Source organism: Sander lucioperca, chromosome 13, assembly GCF_008315115.2.
Source record: "Sander lucioperca isolate FBNREF2018 chromosome 13, SLUC_FBN_1.2, whole genome shotgun sequence".
NCBI classification, from domain to species: domain Eukaryota; kingdom Metazoa; phylum Chordata; class Actinopteri; order Perciformes; family Percidae; genus Sander; species Sander lucioperca.
This window is the reverse complement of record NC_050185.1, coordinates 4,712,291-4,729,704: the sequence shown is the minus strand read 5'-3', so window position 1 is coordinate 4,729,704 and position 17,414 is coordinate 4,712,291. Positions and strand designations below refer to the sequence as shown.

Sequence of the window (17,414 nt, the reverse complement as noted above, 5' to 3'; positions counted from 1 at the left end):
TAGTGTGGCTAAAAATACTTGTGATAACTAATCAGAAAATCCTTGAAATATGTTATAGAAAGGTCAGACATCTAGGCTACTTCAAGTAAGGTCCATATCTCATGGTGCACATATGAGTTAAGATGCTCCCTTTTGGCCCATCCCCCAAAATAATCAGTGTGTGGAAATGCAGTAATTTGCATTTCTAAATCTCTGCTGTTACCTGTGTCAGATGAAATATGTCATATCTCCACATTAGAGTCTGTAAATCCCTTCTTGCCCTCATTTACTAGCACAGGCTTCTCTGTCCGTGTGTGCCATACTAATACCTGCGGGTAAGAAGAAAGGGATGAAGACGAGCAGAAATACAGCCACTATGATAAAAATACTAAAACAGAACTGTTGTCTCGCAATGCTGTGCAGTTGTAATATACTACATCATATACTACACAATGTCTAGAGGCAGAATGTAGCATATTTTAAACTGGCTATAAGCGTATGACAGTTGGCTGTAAGCTGACAGTTTGTTGACTTTAAGAACAAATTGTAATGACAGCCAGGGATCTCAAGACACATCATCTCACATGAGCAGCATTTACAGAAACAGCTTGTTTTATTGCCTATTCAGAGAGCCTCCTTCTCTTACCTTAGTGCAGTTAGCAGCTTTAGGCTCCAAATCGCTGAGAGTGACCAGCTCCTTTAATAAACTGCTCTCCTGATAACCTCCCTTCACCCCACGTAACTTGAAATAAGCCTGAGGCTTAGACAGAATGAGGCGCAGGTTTACTGCAAACCCAGCCATGTCGATGGCAAAGGGCCGGTGTGGGTCGAATACAGTCTTCCATCCGTACACCTTGCCCAAGGTGTTTACTTTGGGCGACTCATATCGTAGGCCACCCACAAAGGCCACGGGCCACACCGACACCTTTTTGGTGGAACGCATCTGGTAGTTTAAACAGAGACAGAGATCATTCATGTGAGTAATTTTAATTTCTATAAATCCCTATATATATACTATATGTCAATTTAGCTAAAGGCACCCAATAGACTGTAAAAATAATGGACGGACTTCCAGGTCTGAAAAGTGAAGCCAATGTGCCTTAAACTTGCATTCTATCTAATTTCCAGCAGGCGGCGACTCCACTGGTTCCAAAAGAACACCGTCTTGTATATAAATCTACAAGAAAATGACCCTACTTCTCACCTGACTTATTAATTCAGTAAGCATTTACATAATGAGTTTATGGTCTCAATTGCTAGTTTTGAGTCTTCCTCAATACAGCATGATGTTCGTTTAGTAAATTATGGTCCCATTTATTTAAAATAGTGGATAAAGCAGGGGAGTTTTGGGTGTTGATTGGAACATTTTGGTCGCCATACAATGTCTTGTTCAGTGTTCTGTGGCACCTAGCCAACCAAGCTAGCTGGTAACTTATAGAAAATTTGCAGATTTTCTGTACTGCCGTACATACAGATGAATGGTGCCAGCAGCCTACCCGGCAGTCCTCGTTTACCCACCGGTAAAACTCTGCGAGTTCACTCACGTCAGCCGGCTGAAAATCAATGACTTCCCCTCTTTAGCGTTTAGCTTAACGCAGCGCCATTGCAACCATATAGACAACAGGATAACACTGGCTTATCTTGTCCAACAATCGCCACGGCCGGTTTCAAAAAACCAAGATGACGACGGCCAAATTGCCAAATTTGAGGCTTCAAAACATTAGTCCACAAACCAATGGGTGATGACACTGCTGCTACGTCCATTATTTTTACACAACACAAGTAAGATGTTTGTAAAAGGATGAGGAGGAGACATTGCATTCTTAGAGAGAAATTCAGCTCTAAATCCTGTTTGTTTTGCTCTGCAATACATCTCCTTACCTCCTCAAACAGCTCCAGACTGTACGTGTTGTCATCGTCTGCAAAGTAGACAATCCCAGGCTGGCTGCTGTTTACTCTGAAGCTCTCCCGGAGCCACCGCAGGGCCAGGTTCCTCTGTATGGTACCCCGGGGTATTCGGGGGTCCCTTGTGTCCCCGCGTACCTTATAGTTCCTAGGTGTCTCCACGTTGAGGTGGGTGTAGTTGACTGCTGTCTCCTGTAGGAGACGGCTGACCAGAGTGCTCCTCCTCTGGGAGTCCTCCACCAGGATCCAGTGCAGGTTGGGCACGTGCAGCAAGGTGTTGGCCAGACGTGTCAGCTCGGCCTTCTGCACCGGCCGGCTGTAGGTGGGAGTGACGACGTGGATGGTGGGCAGGGTGTCAGACCAGGGTGGAGGCCTGCTGTAGACATACTCGGTGCGCACCACCTCCACGATGTCCCGGTTCTGAAGGGAGCAGGACTCCTTGAAAGCAAAAGTATTCCTGGATTTGGAGCGACCATCTCGTCTGTCATCTAGGGGACATGATTACAGTGAGCCTCTGTGTGCTTCCAAATACAGATGGGACCTTGTGCTACATGAAGCCAGGGGTGTTGGCATGGGGGTGGAAATGGGACTTAGTACCCAGGGCCCTCATGTGAGGAGGGCCCAAAAAGATGCTAGAATGAACAGCTGTGGATGTGGGGAAGGGCCCATAGAGAAGGCATTTTGACAGGGCCAAGAATTTTGCGCTATGCCCCTGCATGAAGCCATTGTATATTCCGAATTTATGTTTCTTCTTGACAGTTTGTCTTATACGAGACAGTGTGGACTCTCTTTAATCTGTAGATAATTTGATGCTAAACACGTATCGTGTCAGTAAACAGACCCAATCCTCTGTGCATTACACCCTGGCTTCATGGCATTTTATCAATGTGACATTGTTCCCTGAGGTTAGAACACACACAGGACGTAACGATACACTCAACCCACAATTCCATACGATTCACTATTTTAAGTTCACAATACAATTTTTTTATGATTTGGTTAACAGAATGAGCTGCAGACAAATGAAGAAAAAATATTTCTTTATTTATATAAACTAAATTTTTAAAACAACATCGCTATTCAATTTTTTATCTCAACTGCTTGCAATCGTTACAAATGTATATATTTTAACCGATTCACATAAACAAAGATTAATGCTGTAAGTATATGGAGCTAGATTTGTGTCTTTATTACATGCGAGAAAATAAATGATCTGAGAGAAAAAAAAATGTTTGAGAGAAAAAGTTATCACACTGATAGCAAAAAAGCATTTTATGAGAGAAAAAAAAATATTTGAGAAAAAAAGTTTTCATACCAATAGCAAAAAATAATATTTGAGACTAAAAAAAGTTTTGAGAGAAAGTATTTTCTCATAGAACATAAAGAAATATAAATTTGAAATTTTTAAAATTATTTCTGAGAAAAAAAAATCTCTCTCAAAATACTTTTTTTAAACTCAAATATATATATTTTTTGCTATCAGTGTGAAAACATTTTCTCTCAAAACGTTTTTCTTCTCGCTCTCAAAACCTAAGTCTTTGCTCTCGATGCAATTTCTTGCTCTCGTGTCAGGATTTTGCTCTCGTTTTGAAAATAATGTCATGGGTGGGGCCACGTTCCTATTGGCCAGTCGGGTAAGCATCGTCTTGTCTTGGGAGTCGAACTGAATCATTACACCATTGTCGATTCACCGGCATAGGCCTGTTACACACCAACCAGACGGCTGACCGTCGGCAGAAAAGGCAGTCGGACTGATCAGTCGGGTCCCTGAGGTCCAAAAAAGGAGTTTGCAAGCTACACATGCAGTGGGGAAGGGCCAATATTTGAGAGAAAACTTTTTCTCTCAAAAAATGCTTTTTTGCTATCAGTGTGATAACTTTTTCTCTCAAACATTTTTTTTTCTCTCAGATCATTTATTTTCTCGCATGTAATAAAGACACAAATCTAACTCCATATAAGTAACACAAGCACCTTTGTTGCTATGATAAATATTAATGGCAAAAATGTTCCTGATCATACTCTTAACTTCTTTGACCCTTTACTTACCTTTCCGGGTAGCAAGCAGAGGAGTGATGGTGCTCTGGTGCCAAACAGTGATGAGCAGTGTCCAAGGCAACACGATCAACACAATGGCGACGATATCTCGTCTCTTCGGCATCTCCAGGGTCAGACCTGAGTCATGTCACTACCTGCATACAACACGTGATATGGTGCACAATCAAAAGAAGCAGAAAGCTGTGAAATGACCATCTTTACATCTCACCCAAGATAACAAGCTAACAAAATAAGTGTCTTTTGGAAATATTATTTAAAGTGTTGTTAGAATTTCTTTAATTATTCTAGATTGTATATCCTATCATATCCAATTCATTTGTTTTTTTACTTAGATTGTTCACATTTTCTCATAATCTTCTGAGTGTATTCAATTTATTTAGATTGAATACATTCCATTTAAAGCATTTTGTTTATCATTTATATCAATGGAACAGATTTAAAATTCGTCAATCTGGCAGAGTGCTGTAACATTTTTTTTTTTTTATATTTTGTTTTTGAGGCTGTCAGACAGACACATATCTAGGGTTCAGAAAATGAAATAAATAAAAGTGTCTCACCAGAATCCATTCAGTCGTCACATCTTTTTAAAGCAAACATTCACTGCTTTAAGAGTTATATTTAGCATACTGTTGTAAGCTGTCTTTGAATGTATGAGCTGGTTGACTGAGTTTCCCAATCTAATGGCCCATTGCTACTTGCTATTACATTTTGAAGTCCATATATGGTGGCTCTCTATTGAACATCAACATACTCTGGCTGCAAGGCACAAACTACAAGGGAAGAGACATTGAGTTAAGAAGCAGTCTCAGGCTGCAGAAAATAGGTCAAAGCTTTCTTTTTTGTCTCATTTGAAAGCATACTGGTGTAATACCAGCTATATGATTTGAAGAGGGCTATAGTGGGACTGAAAGGGTCAGTCCCTTTCTTGCCTGTAAGCAGTTGACACAGATATAGATTCACAAGTAGAATGACACAACTAGTCTATATGTTCTTTATAGTTATATACCGTAAATTATCAGAGAATTTATTTACCTCATGGGCAGAGATAGCCAGGCCTTTATTTGGGCTTATTTTACAGACAGGCCTTTATTTCTAATTCCCCCTGTTCCATAGTTAATGCAAACTCCATCTTCGGCTCATTCCGTTCCCATGTCCAAGTGTTTTTGAGGAAGAAACTGAACCCCAAATTTCTGCTGATGGTTTGGCTGCTGCTTTGCATGTAAACTCACTGTCATTGGTTTGTGTGTGTGTGTGTGTGTGTGTGTGTGTGTGTGTGTGTGTGTGTGTGGATGAATAAGAGGCAAATTGTAAAAACGCTTTGGACAAAAGTGCTATATAAATGCAATCCTTATTATCTTACCTATGTTTCTAGCCAACACACATGGTCAGTTCAAGGATGGATCCTGTTGGCTCTGTATGGAGAGGCCTGGAGAAGGAGGAGACTGTCTCAGTGGTTTGGTTGAGTCGATTATCCCTGCAACATGCATATGATTAGAATCTGTTTGGCAGCTTGTCATGTGTCTCAGGAATATTTTCTGCGTTAAAATCTGTTGAATTTGTTCTCTTCGTCGTTTGACCTGCCTGGTATTGAGGTTACAGTGTAAACAATGATGAGTCTATGATTGGCTCCCTCTGGACGTGCAGAATATGTGGGGTGAATAATTTATATTCAATGTAGAAGCATAATCAACTGTTTCATCTACATTGTTTGTGTGCTTTTGGTATAATTTATTACCAAAAGTAATTCATGTAGCAGTGTGTTTCAGGCAATTTACAGCCAGGCAGCTTATACCTGGTTCAGCTGATGAAGGTTGAAAAATAATGGTATGTGTCCACTGTGGCGTTTTTTTGACAGCAGGGACAGTTTCCCAGCATTGGATGCTTCATGGGCTTGCCACTAGCAGTTATCAGTTTCTCTTCAATGTCCACTGACAAGCAAAGAAAACAGGCTACACCCTCCTACAACCGCAATGGCAGCACCTGATTGGATGAACGCTTCTTGGGGCTGTCTGCTCCCGAATTTCAAAACAGACCAATTAGGCTCATTTGTAAACTTTCTCTTATTTTACGAAAATAGTTTACTGAAATGTGTTTCTGACATTTTATGCGAGAAACAAGTTATGCAGCTGCTGAATCTGTCAATTCATTTTAGATCGACATCGGTCATTTTAAAAGATTTTCGGGAGTTTTTGAGAGACGCCACTTCAAGCTGGATGCCCCGGATTTGCATAAAATAGCTTGGATTTATGCAACTTATGCAAATGAGCAGTGAAGAATGCATTGCACGGCTGCTCACATAAACAATGAATGGAAAGCGTGGAAATGACGCTTGCCGCGTTCGTACCATGAGGGTTAAAGCCCGACGAAGTATCCATTATCAGGAATTAATGGACGACAGGGAGGCCATTGGACAGTTGCCTCCGGCCAAATTGATTCATTCCTAGTCTATATCCACGACGTTCCACTTCTGGGATTGCTCCGTTGCCATCAGAAATTCTGCCAGATTTCACTCTTTTCAGCGAGATGTCCGTTACCTTCCTCTTTCTTTGTGTTGGCGTTCTAAACTCCGGTGGATTTCTGAGGACTATGGTTAACTGCTCCAGATCTCTGCAGGGTAAATCCAGACAGCTAGCTAGACTATCTGTCCAATCTGAGTTTTCTGTTGCACAACTAAAACTACTTTTGAACGTACACGCTCCACCGAAACAAGTTCCTTCCCGAGGCTATTTTGCAGAGGCACTGTGGCTCTGCCTGGTGCTTAGCACCGCCCAAGACGATTGTGATTGGTTTAAAGAAATACAATAAACCAGAGCACGTTTTTCTCCCATCCCGGAATGCTGTGTGGACTAGCCAGACCCTCCTCCGCAGCGCTGTGGAGGAAGGTCTGGCAAAGCGAGACTAATTCATTCCTAATAATGGACACCTCGAAGGGCATTAAATTCAGCTTAACGTTAGTTAATGCAGTACACAAAGTCATACGCCCATTGATTGAATTATCATTCCTATCAGTCACACACCAATCACGGCCAGCCATTCTCACATCAAGGTAGTCTTTTTAAATGTGACTCCCTCCTCACTGATCCCTGCTACACTGATGCTGCTTCACTCACTGCTGCTGCTACTTGCAATGTTTTGCCTCCACCACCCCAGCCTCCGGCTTCCTAGTTTAGAGACCTAACGTGACTCAAAGTTTAAAATGGTTTTCAATGTCTTTCTTTTGGCTCACTCTTTTTTATACCCGGGGGGGGGTGTTGTTTCTGCATGGTGCTCCCTATTTCAGTTTAGCATGCTGCTTGGCTGGTCCAGGGAGCATTATCAAGAGCGCAGCCATCAGCGCCAAGCATAACTGTAGTTCCATTTGTTGCAATACATGGTTAAATCTATGATGAGAGTGTTCCTGACTGAACCCGCCTATACTATCCTCAATTGCTAAAGAACATTTTTTTAAGACCATTCATTTATATGTTCATGCGTTTTGCAATCAAAATCTAAAGATTTTTCAAACAACAACTCAGTTTTCCTGGTAACACGTGACGGTTTGACTAATACCAATGAAAATAGATACATTTTCTTGTGCACCATGCTCTGAGCATTAGTAAGTAAGTAAGTAAGTAAGTAAGTAAGTAAGTAAGTAAGTAAGTAAAATTTATTTTTATAGCACATTTAAAAACAGCTCGCACTGACCAAAGTGCTGTACATAGCGCATTAACCACAGAATAATAAAATAAAATAAAATAAATACACTTACAGATCAGTGATTTAAGCTAACACGACAGAACATAACAGGGTAAGACAATTAAAACCCAGGGAAGGCCAATGTAAATAGGTTAGTTTTGAGCCTGGTTTTGAATATTGTAATTGAAGGGGCATTTCTGATGTCAGGTGGCAGTTGGTTCCACAGCTGAGGGCCAGCAACAGAAAAGGCTCTTTCATCTTTTAGCTTAAGCCGGGACAGTGTGATTAACAGTGTGATTGCTGTAAGAGATTTTTGTCTCGTTCTTCGTTGTCAGAATGGGATTACAAAATTGTCACGATGGTGCTGGTCAGCTGTTTTCCTGCAGCGCATAAATACGGTATGTGATCACAATGATACAGCTCCATCCACTCTGTGTGCTTTTCTTTCCCTTCTCTTCATGAGTCTCTCCATGAGAATGATCCCCTGCTGGTTAATCACTCTCAAATCTTTAGACAAAACGAACCCTTGATTAAAAAGGAGCGGCCCCAGTCGGAGATCAGAGGTTGTGCTAGCTAATTAACATAGCAGGGTTGGTTTGATAGGGTCATGTATGAACAGCATGTCATTGGTTTAGACAAGCCAATTATCTTTGCGCATCATGTTGAAAAGCGATGACTCGCTCTCCACCTCCTCACCATTTTGCATTCCCATTTTAAGGTGAATTGTGCCATGGCTGAAAGCAACCACAACAGTTTGAAATGTACTCTCATACATAGATCCTGATAAAACAGCAAGTATTGTGCAGACATTTAGTTTTTGCATCTGCATCAAAATACACATAAAATTCATGTTGATTTTTTGGGGAAAATTCAGCAGCAATGCTATGATATGTGCATTGCATCTGTCATCTAAATTTGGTTCCACTTGCACAATGCTTTCAAGACTTATGGTAATTTATGACAAATAGGCCATGCCTGCAAGAATTTAGCAAACAGTTAATGAAATAAAGTACTTTTTTGGGCTCATCCAAAAATGTAATGCAGCTAATTTGGTGATATGAAGTGTTGAAAAAACTATTTTGCAAAATGAAAAGGCAGAAAAATCTAATTATGCTAAAATGTGCATGGCCTATATGGATAGTTATTGTTGGACCGAGGAAAACAAAATGTGTCTACACTTCACAGCTGAGGAGTTATGAGCAAAAATGTAAAGTTCTTTCAACTAGTGTGTGGTTTCCATTTCCACCAAATGTCATCTCCTTTAAGAAGCAGCAACAATCTGCTGAGTAGTCTTTCAGATATCCTGTAGCTAATAGACAAACACACACAAACAAACTGACAAATGGGAACAAAAACAAAACCTTCTTGGCTGTATTTCTGACAGATGCTCCGCAATGAAACACAATTCTCCCTGTCAGTCACATTCAGTGAGCTTCCTGTCCTGAAGGTGCATGAGCTCAGTCAGTCAGTCAGCATGCTGATTGGTTCACTGTGGGCCACATGCTGTACTGCAACGAGCAGCATCTGTCTGGATATCTGGTGGGCAGCAAAGACATGACTTCATTCAGCCACGGGTGTTTTGCTTGACACAACTTTATAACTCTGCCAAAAGTCCCAAAACTGTGTTTGTGTCATTATGAATTACAATAATTGCAAATAGACTGTTACGTCTTATGGTTTAGATTACAATATTGTGAATACCAATATGGTGTCTATCAATGCTGATGATTACACTGTCCATTGGCAAATCTTTGGTTCACCTTCATCTTTACATGAAGACAGCATTGCAGTCAGCCACCCAGTGAGGAAATCTACCCACACAACCTGCACAAAGTTGGCAGGCAACAAATACTGGATTTTCTCCAAAACATGATATCACATATTTAGAGAATTTCTGCACAAAATGAAAAACAACTACATTTTGTTTCTCATGCATTATGAAAAGAAGGAGGCAGACTTAACATTACACTACACGTTGGCCCATAAAAACGTTTTTAAAGGTCCAATGTGTAGGAATTTCTCCCATCTAGCGTTGAGATCATATATCGCAATCAACTCTCTCGCACCACGCAGTTCAAAGTACGTATTACAGCTACGGTAGCCTTCACGCTTCAAAAAGCTGGTCTCTTGCTCTTTTCAATATCCTTTTTCTTGGCGAAGAAGAAGACTCCTGTTCCTGAAATTTGGATTTTGAATACATGTGGTCCTCCATGTTTCTTTCTTCAAACTTGCCGGGGCCGGGAAGCTACGATACCCATTAGCAGCATTAGCAGCACATGTGAGTTTATCATGTGACAGCGAAAATGCGAAAGGTGGAGCAGTATGTCCTGTATGTCCCTTACCAGCTAACGTATTTCAAGATGGAGCATGAATATGGATATTCATGAAAAAGGACAAGTTTGTGAACGGGCAACACAGATTTTGATAATGAACAACTAAACATGTTACACACTGGACCTTTAAAAGTAGCACTTGAAGCAGTGCAGCACAAGTTGATGTACTTGCATGATTCTTCTAATGTTTGGGTTGTATTCAAATGCACTTATTGTAAATCACTTTGGATACAAGCTAAATAAATGTAATGTCATGTTTCACTGATAGCATTCTGGGCTATAACCCTCTGAAACATTATTTGTGGCCAAAATAGCTGACAAAGTGAAAACTTCAACTGAAAGCCTGTTTGGTTTTATTTGTTTGCCTGATGATGAATTATAAAGGTAAGATCTGGTGTTGATTGTTTATTAGACTTCACTTTGGCACACAATGAAATTTCACAGAAGCCTGTTTCCATAAGCATCAAACAGGGGGCCTGTCCACGTGTTACTGACCTCTGGAGGGGGCACACAAAAACTGGAACACCAGCATACAGTACAACTGCAATGCAAGAGATTTTCACAATTGTATCTATCTTATATTTGATCATTATTAAATTAATTATGATGCATCTGCATTACAAAGCACTTGTTTTCTTCTGCTGGCAATTTTACTTTGTGCAAGCACTGAACCATAAAGCCAATCTAAGAGTTACATTTTAATATACCTATCAAACATCTTTAAAGGTGCTGTAAGTGATTCTTCGCAAAAATTGTTGATAATTGAACACAACTGCCAAACAAATCCAACCCCCCCTTCATAAGCTCCTCCCCTCCAGATTCACAGACAGATAACTTCTGGCCGCCACATTCAAATGCTGTGTCACTGCCCGATGTGACTTGAATGCAGATGTGAGTTGCGCATGCGTCTCTTTGCGACAAGTAGCCTACGAGAACCTGCTAACGAGAGACTTCTGTAATGTCAATACAAGAAAAATGGACCTACATGACGAAGTTCGTTCACTGCCGGCTAAAAGTTAGCAATCAAACACAACAAAGGCTGTCACTTGAATGGCGTTTTGAGCTAACGTTAACAATCAAACAATCATAGATAGCTAAAACGTTTAAATCTGAGCATGCGCAACTCACATCTGCACTCGACTCACATCAGGCAGTGACAGCTGCCTCCCCCCCGCCCGCCCCTACCATCAACTGACGCCACCTGTTGCTGATTGGCTGGAACAGTGTTTTGTGGGTCTTGAACTCCTTCTGCTTGTTTTTTGTCATGTTTTAACACTGAATTTTTTTTTTACGCACACAGAAAACAGAGCTAGGTGACCAGCACACACTCTCTTTCTACGTGAAAGAGATATGTTGTGATTTATGTTGTATTGTTATTTTTATATGTGTGCAAACCAATGAACCTAAACCGTGAGGAGATATTCACTGATTTTGACAAAAGGTGTATTGGATTAACATCACTTACTATACCTTTAAGCCCATTAGAGGAATAATTCCCTTAAAAGACACAAAACAAACCTATACACATTTCCCAGGCATTAACTCTTTGTTTTCTTTTTATTTTCTTTCTTTGTGTACAATGTTGCTGATTGTGCTCTCCAAAGCTGCTTTCTCTAATACAAAGGCTGTCATTCTATCGTTGTGGCTTTTTTAAATGGCTTCATAAGAAACAACCAAACGGTCATAAATAACCAATCAGTACAGGTACACATACAGCGTAAACCTGGCAGGTCCCACCCCGGAGCTCACTAATGATAGAGACGTCTGCTGGATTAAAGAGCCACGAGGTGGAAGATGGTGCCAGCCTTACTCAGCACTTACAAAGATCAAAGGCTTCTCACTGTGCGTTTAAAATATATGGCACAGCTCATGAAAACTATAAATAGGTTTCTCTTGATATCAAACATCTCAGAGATGTGTGTCTTTGAAATCCGGTCTCAGCTGGGAAATCTATGCTAATGTTGTCTCTGCTAATGGCAGTCAAATAGCTGTGATGCAGATACCAACTGAAGGCAAGCTGCATCATGACAGGTCCTCCATGTAAAGGGTACCCTGCCTGGAGGTGAATTTCTTTTTGTTGCAGGATGGTAGGGGAAGACTTATCCCTGATTGGCTCGCCCTGACATTCTTACCCTAACCATAACCAATCCCACTCCTCTTGCCTAAACCCAACCCTCCTCTTGCCTAAACCTAACCAACCCAAACAGAGCAGGCAACGAGTACTAGCCATTCAGGGATGAGTTCCCTAATGAATATTCATGAGTCTTCCCCTACCATCCTGCAAATCTTTTTTTCGCTGCCTGGAGAGCACTGTGCACAAAGACAGATGTGCCGATAGATAGATAAAAGATAGATAATATTTACACTGTAAAAAAAAAATAAAAATGTAAAAAAGGGTGCTATTTCAGCCACTGGGGTGTCAAAAACACTGTAAAATAACTTTTTTGTAATAATACAGTGATTTTTCCTTATTAAAATACAGTTTGAAGCTTTAACTTGACATGCAATCTTGTGTTTTTATTTATGGCTTTTTAATGTTTATTAATAAAGGATATTTACACCTGAAAAATATCATTTTCTCTATTCACTAAATTCATCTAATTTAAGAAATGCATTTACAGCGTTACACTTGAATTTAACAGTTTAATCTACGAAATAAAATAAATATTTAACAGATCATTTGATAAATATTGGTGAAATTATGATACATTTGCGAATGTATTTCACATGTAACATGTGACCACAAATACATTTTCTTTAAAAAAAAAAAAGAAGAAAATGTTATGGTAATTCACATTTAAATGCTTTCAATGTTTTTTTTTTTACCATAGACATGTAAATTCAGTCTATTTTTGTAATTCTTTTATATTTTCGTGTTTTTGTTTTTACAGTGTAAGAAAGGATGAACCTGTATAGTCTCCCTTAAAGGATACATTTGTCTTTGGCATTCGAGTGAACACAGGTAACATAGCAGCACAAAGCCTCTCAGTTAATATTCAGTAACACACACACACACACACACACACACACACACACACACACACACACACACACACACACAGAGATCCATATACACCAGAGCAGACTTTATACCATATTGCATGATGCCCTACACAAAAATATTGCACATTCTCCCCAATAAAAGCCATTAGAGCAGTTCCACGCACATCCTCTAGTCCTCCAGGTGGCAGACAGAGTCAGAAAAAAATAAAAAAGCCATCCTTTTTGCAGTTCATTTAATAGCATTGTCAGTGATAGAAATATCATATTTAGTTGCAAATAAATTCACAGCAGAGAGAGATGATCAGGACAGTGTTTTTCTGTCATTAAGTCTGCAATCTGAAACCAGCCAACTGTTGTTAATCCCTTAAATCCTAATGTGGCCCGTGCATGTGTGTGTGTACAGTATACAGTACGGTAGACAGCTGCAGGTAATCTGATGTATCAAGGTTTCTGGTGTTTGATGTTCGGATGTTTGTGCTATCCCTTTCAACTGGTGCGAGATGTAAAAGTTGAGCCTGGTGCCTTGGTGAACGGATGGTTTGGAATTCTAATATTCAGGTGCTGTGGGATTTTAGGGATGAGTCTCTCGGAAATAGTTTTTCACTTCAGTACCTTTCGTCTCGACTTCTCTCCTTCTGGTGCTGCTCAACTTTTGTATTTTGCTGCTGTGCTTTTGAGGCCAAGGGAAAGTTGTTTAGTTCCCCCTTTTAGACCATTGTTTAACAATAATGATATAACTGAGCATTGACAGTCCATTGAATTAACCGCGATACAATGTTAATTCAATAATACAATAAGAATAATTAAGTGTAAGAGATGAATACTTACAGAAATAAGTAATGATCCACTTTGGTCACAGTCAACACCCGTTGTGCTGTGTTAATGATGAAGGTGCTAGTAATGGAGCTGGGCCCTGATGTGCCAGCTGTGATGAACAGAGGCATCCATCAAGTTCTCTTCCCGGGAATGGAGAGCGTGTTTGCTGCACATATGAGCACCAGAGTCGGGGTGACAACTAGCGGATTTGGTTCACAGCATCCGGCGGGTGCTATCCAATCCTCGGGTAGGGTCGCGTCCTCAGTGCCAGCCCCTGTATAGACAGAGGAGGTCATCCCTCTGGAAGAATGCTGCTTCTCATTGCAAAAACAAAGGCTGGGATTGTCAAAGCTGATGGCAAGGGGACGGGGCGGAGGGGCAGCCATGGCCGGCGGACTTAGGACAATAGAATAAATCACATGAAAAATGTCACAGCCGCACAAATGGAATTCTTACTGGGGGGATTTGAAAAATTGAGAGAGCCATGCATAACGTGGGTGTTGTTTATCTGAGGCATAAACAGCTATACTCACATGGACCAGTCAGACAGTAAGGGTATTTCTATTCATTTTGCTTTAATTTCCTGACAGGCATATCATGAAAGGAGTGCATGACAAAGTGCAGTGGCTGTATGCTGCTCAGAGCGGCGCAGTTTAGATGAGTGACTGTGACCTTTCAAGCTTGTGGAAGATTAGGTCAGTTGAAATCACACCTACTGTATTACAGTCAAGGAAAAGATACATTTTCCACCAGAATGAAGGCATTCTGAGGGTAGCAAATAGCAAATTGTCGGACATGACTTATCATAGCAGGAAATTAATATGTGTAATGCCACGTTCACGTCATATCGTTCAGCAGCTGAGAGGAGGAAACCTTTCATGCCACTGTCCGACTTGTAATTCCGAATCAGAGATATTGTGAATTTCTGACAGTGATATCTCAGTGATATATCTTCCACTTGGCAAAAAGAAGTACGAAAGTGTCAACATTCCACAATTTCTGGAAGTTATATCTGAATAAAATCCAATATTAGCACTAATAAATTCATTCCAGCTCATTCTAAAGGAGCTAAGCACAAAGACTGCAAACATGGGGAAACAGCCAGCCTGGTGAAAAAGTAAAATAAGATAAGATAATCCTTTATTAAACCCACAGTGGGGACATGTGCAGTGTTACAGCAACATAGGGGAATGACAAGAAGCATCAGTTAAAAAGTTAAAAGATATAAATATGTAAACAGTAGAAAAAGGAAAGCAAAACAGTAAAAAAGCAAAATATAATAAGTAAACAAACGGAAAGGTAAAATACACAGCACTGACAGTATTTCACAGATGAAATATTGACAAGAGAAAGAAGAGTCCGGGTCAAGTCTGAGTTGAGTCCCCAATACCTGAGTTTGAGTCAGAGTCGAATCACAAGTCCAGAGAATAGCGACTCGAGTCGGGCTTGAGTCCGAGTCCAGGACTCGAGTACTCCATCACTGCCTATTACACATAAAAGTAGTCAGAATCTTCATCCAACTTCCGAGTCCGATTTCATCCTCCAGTCCGAGTCCAAGTCCAAGTCATCAGTTTCCGAGTCCAAGTCGAGTCATAAGTCCAGAGAATAGCGACATAAGTTGGACTTGAGTCAGAGTCTGGGATTCAAGCACTGGCTGGTAGATTTTGTTACCTCTGGACAGAGCCAGGCTAGCTGTTTCCAGTCTTTGTGCTAAGCTGTTCTAACTGGCTGCTGACTATAACCGCATATTTATTTTATAGACAACAGAGTATCAAACTCATCTTCATCAAGTCCTGGCAAGAAAACGAAATAAACGCGTTTCCCCAAAATGTCAAACTATTCCTTTAAGGAGAGACAAATTTACTAATTTTAAATGAACAGTATACCATTATTGAAATATCATGTGCACTTTTCTTCAGGGCGGCCCTGTATGTGTAGTGTTAAAGAGGTCGCTGCTAGAGTCTTGATAGGCCATGTTGCTTCCTGTTTAAATCTATAAAATGTCCATGACTGCTCAGTACACAGCATATCTGCAGTCGTTTGCAAACCAATAGTATCATCAATATGCTGATTTATCACATATTCTATACATTCCTTAGCTTGTATCTCAAATGGACTGAAATTCTGCATCTTTCTAAAGTGGTCAGGAAACAGCCAGATGTGAATCAGTATTCGTCTTTAAAGCTATAGTGAGTTTTTCTGTCGCCCCCTTGAGGAATTCTAAGTAATGACAACAACACTGTCGGCGCGTCCACATGATACAAGCCTTCCATGAATGCGCAACCCCCAATATATATCCACCTGACCACCTCTGTGGGTTTTCATAGTCTGAGTCTGCCTTATTTTCCTCAGGAAATAGACTGTTTATTCATGCATACTGTATATTATTAGGGAGCCAAATAAGTTGGTGCTTTCATGACCAAGCATATTAGCTGCATTATGATCTGCGGTGCTATTAGAATTTTTTGATTTGATTTGATTTATTTAATTGTATCAAGAATGCCTTACACATGAAAAAAATACATCAAATACAATCAAGGATAAAAACACAATAAAGTCCAGGACTTATTTCCATTGTGGTCCTCAACACATAACATCAGGACAAGACAAGAAATTCACAGAGTGTATAATAATCAATGACATAACATAAAAACATTTTTCTTAAATAAATAAAAATAAATGGTAACTTGCCCTTTGATCTATTCCGCAACCCTCTCTAGTAACCAGACCTTGATGCTCTTTTTAAAAGAGTTCAGGCTGGAAATGACTTTAATATAACGATCTAACTTGTTCCACTGAACTGCCCCTATATAGGCAAAGGTTCCTTTCCTTTCTTAAATTTAAAGGACACAGGTCAGATATGCTGCCACGAGTATAAATATTGTGTGTGTCCTTTACCTTAGTTATAAGACGCGACAAAAAAATTGGGACACTACCAAACAATATTTTATGGATCATGGTCAGTCTTAACATAGTAATCCGAGACTCCACAGGGAGCTCAACAAATTGTGACCTACCTATATGCGATCTATGGCCCAAGTTCAGAATTACTCTTATTAATTTATTCTGTGCTGTTTGCAGCCTCCCTTAAAGTCGGTTTGTTAGGCCTTCAAACCAGGAGGTACATGCAAATTCAAAGTGGGTTAAAATTAAGGCGTTTGCTAAGATGATCTTTGTTGATCTTTCTAAAAATTTTGAGTTTCTGGCTAAAAACTTTGTGAGCCCCGTGACTTTACTCAAAACCTTGTTGGCCATATTCCTGGCATCCAAGTTGTTTTCTGGGATACAACCCAGGTATTTTACTGACGTTTTTGTACTGACCTCAACATTATTCAAACTGACCCTAAATTCCGAGCATCTACTCAATCTGTATTTTGAACCGAACAAGATAGCCTCTGTCTTACCAAAATGTAGGGACAGCATATTGTCAATCAGCCAGTTGGTAACAGACAAAAGCTCAGAGCTCAGGGTACTCTAGTGTTGATTGTTGTTTATGAGACATTAAAAGTGCCGAGTCATCAGCATATAAAAACAGAACAGTTCACATGAACAGGAGTCTGCCATATCATTAATGTATGTTAAAAATAAGGACGGCCCGAGAATGCTTCCTTGTGGAACGCCACATTCAACTACACTAGGGTCAGACAG

The 17,414-nt window shown here is 40.2% G+C and overlaps 1 protein-coding gene across 2 annotated transcripts in view; it reads right to left on the bottom strand.

Moving 5' to 3' along the window:
* Window positions 1-17,414, bottom strand: part of LOC116058219 (galactosylgalactosylxylosylprotein 3-beta-glucuronosyltransferase 1) — a 36,560-nt gene that overhangs the window by 1,580 nt on the left and 17,566 nt on the right. The window contains exons 2-7 of one of the 2 annotated variants that reach the window (XM_031310964.2): window positions 13,779-14,040; window positions 5,300-5,413; window positions 3,931-4,073; window positions 1,861-2,372; window positions 626-922; window positions 203-308 (exon numbers count right to left, since the gene is read on the bottom strand). In XM_031310964.2, the coding sequence (XP_031166824.1) occupies window positions 222-308; window positions 626-922; window positions 1,861-2,372; window positions 3,931-4,042 (1,008 nt within the window). In that variant the 5' untranslated portion in view covers window positions 4,043-4,073; window positions 5,300-5,413; window positions 13,779-14,040 and the 3' untranslated portion in view covers window positions 203-221. The remainder of the gene's footprint in view (window positions 1-202; window positions 309-625; window positions 923-1,860; window positions 2,373-3,930; window positions 4,074-5,299; window positions 5,414-13,778; window positions 14,041-17,414) is intronic. The other variant, XM_031310965.2, reaches the window with a different exon arrangement.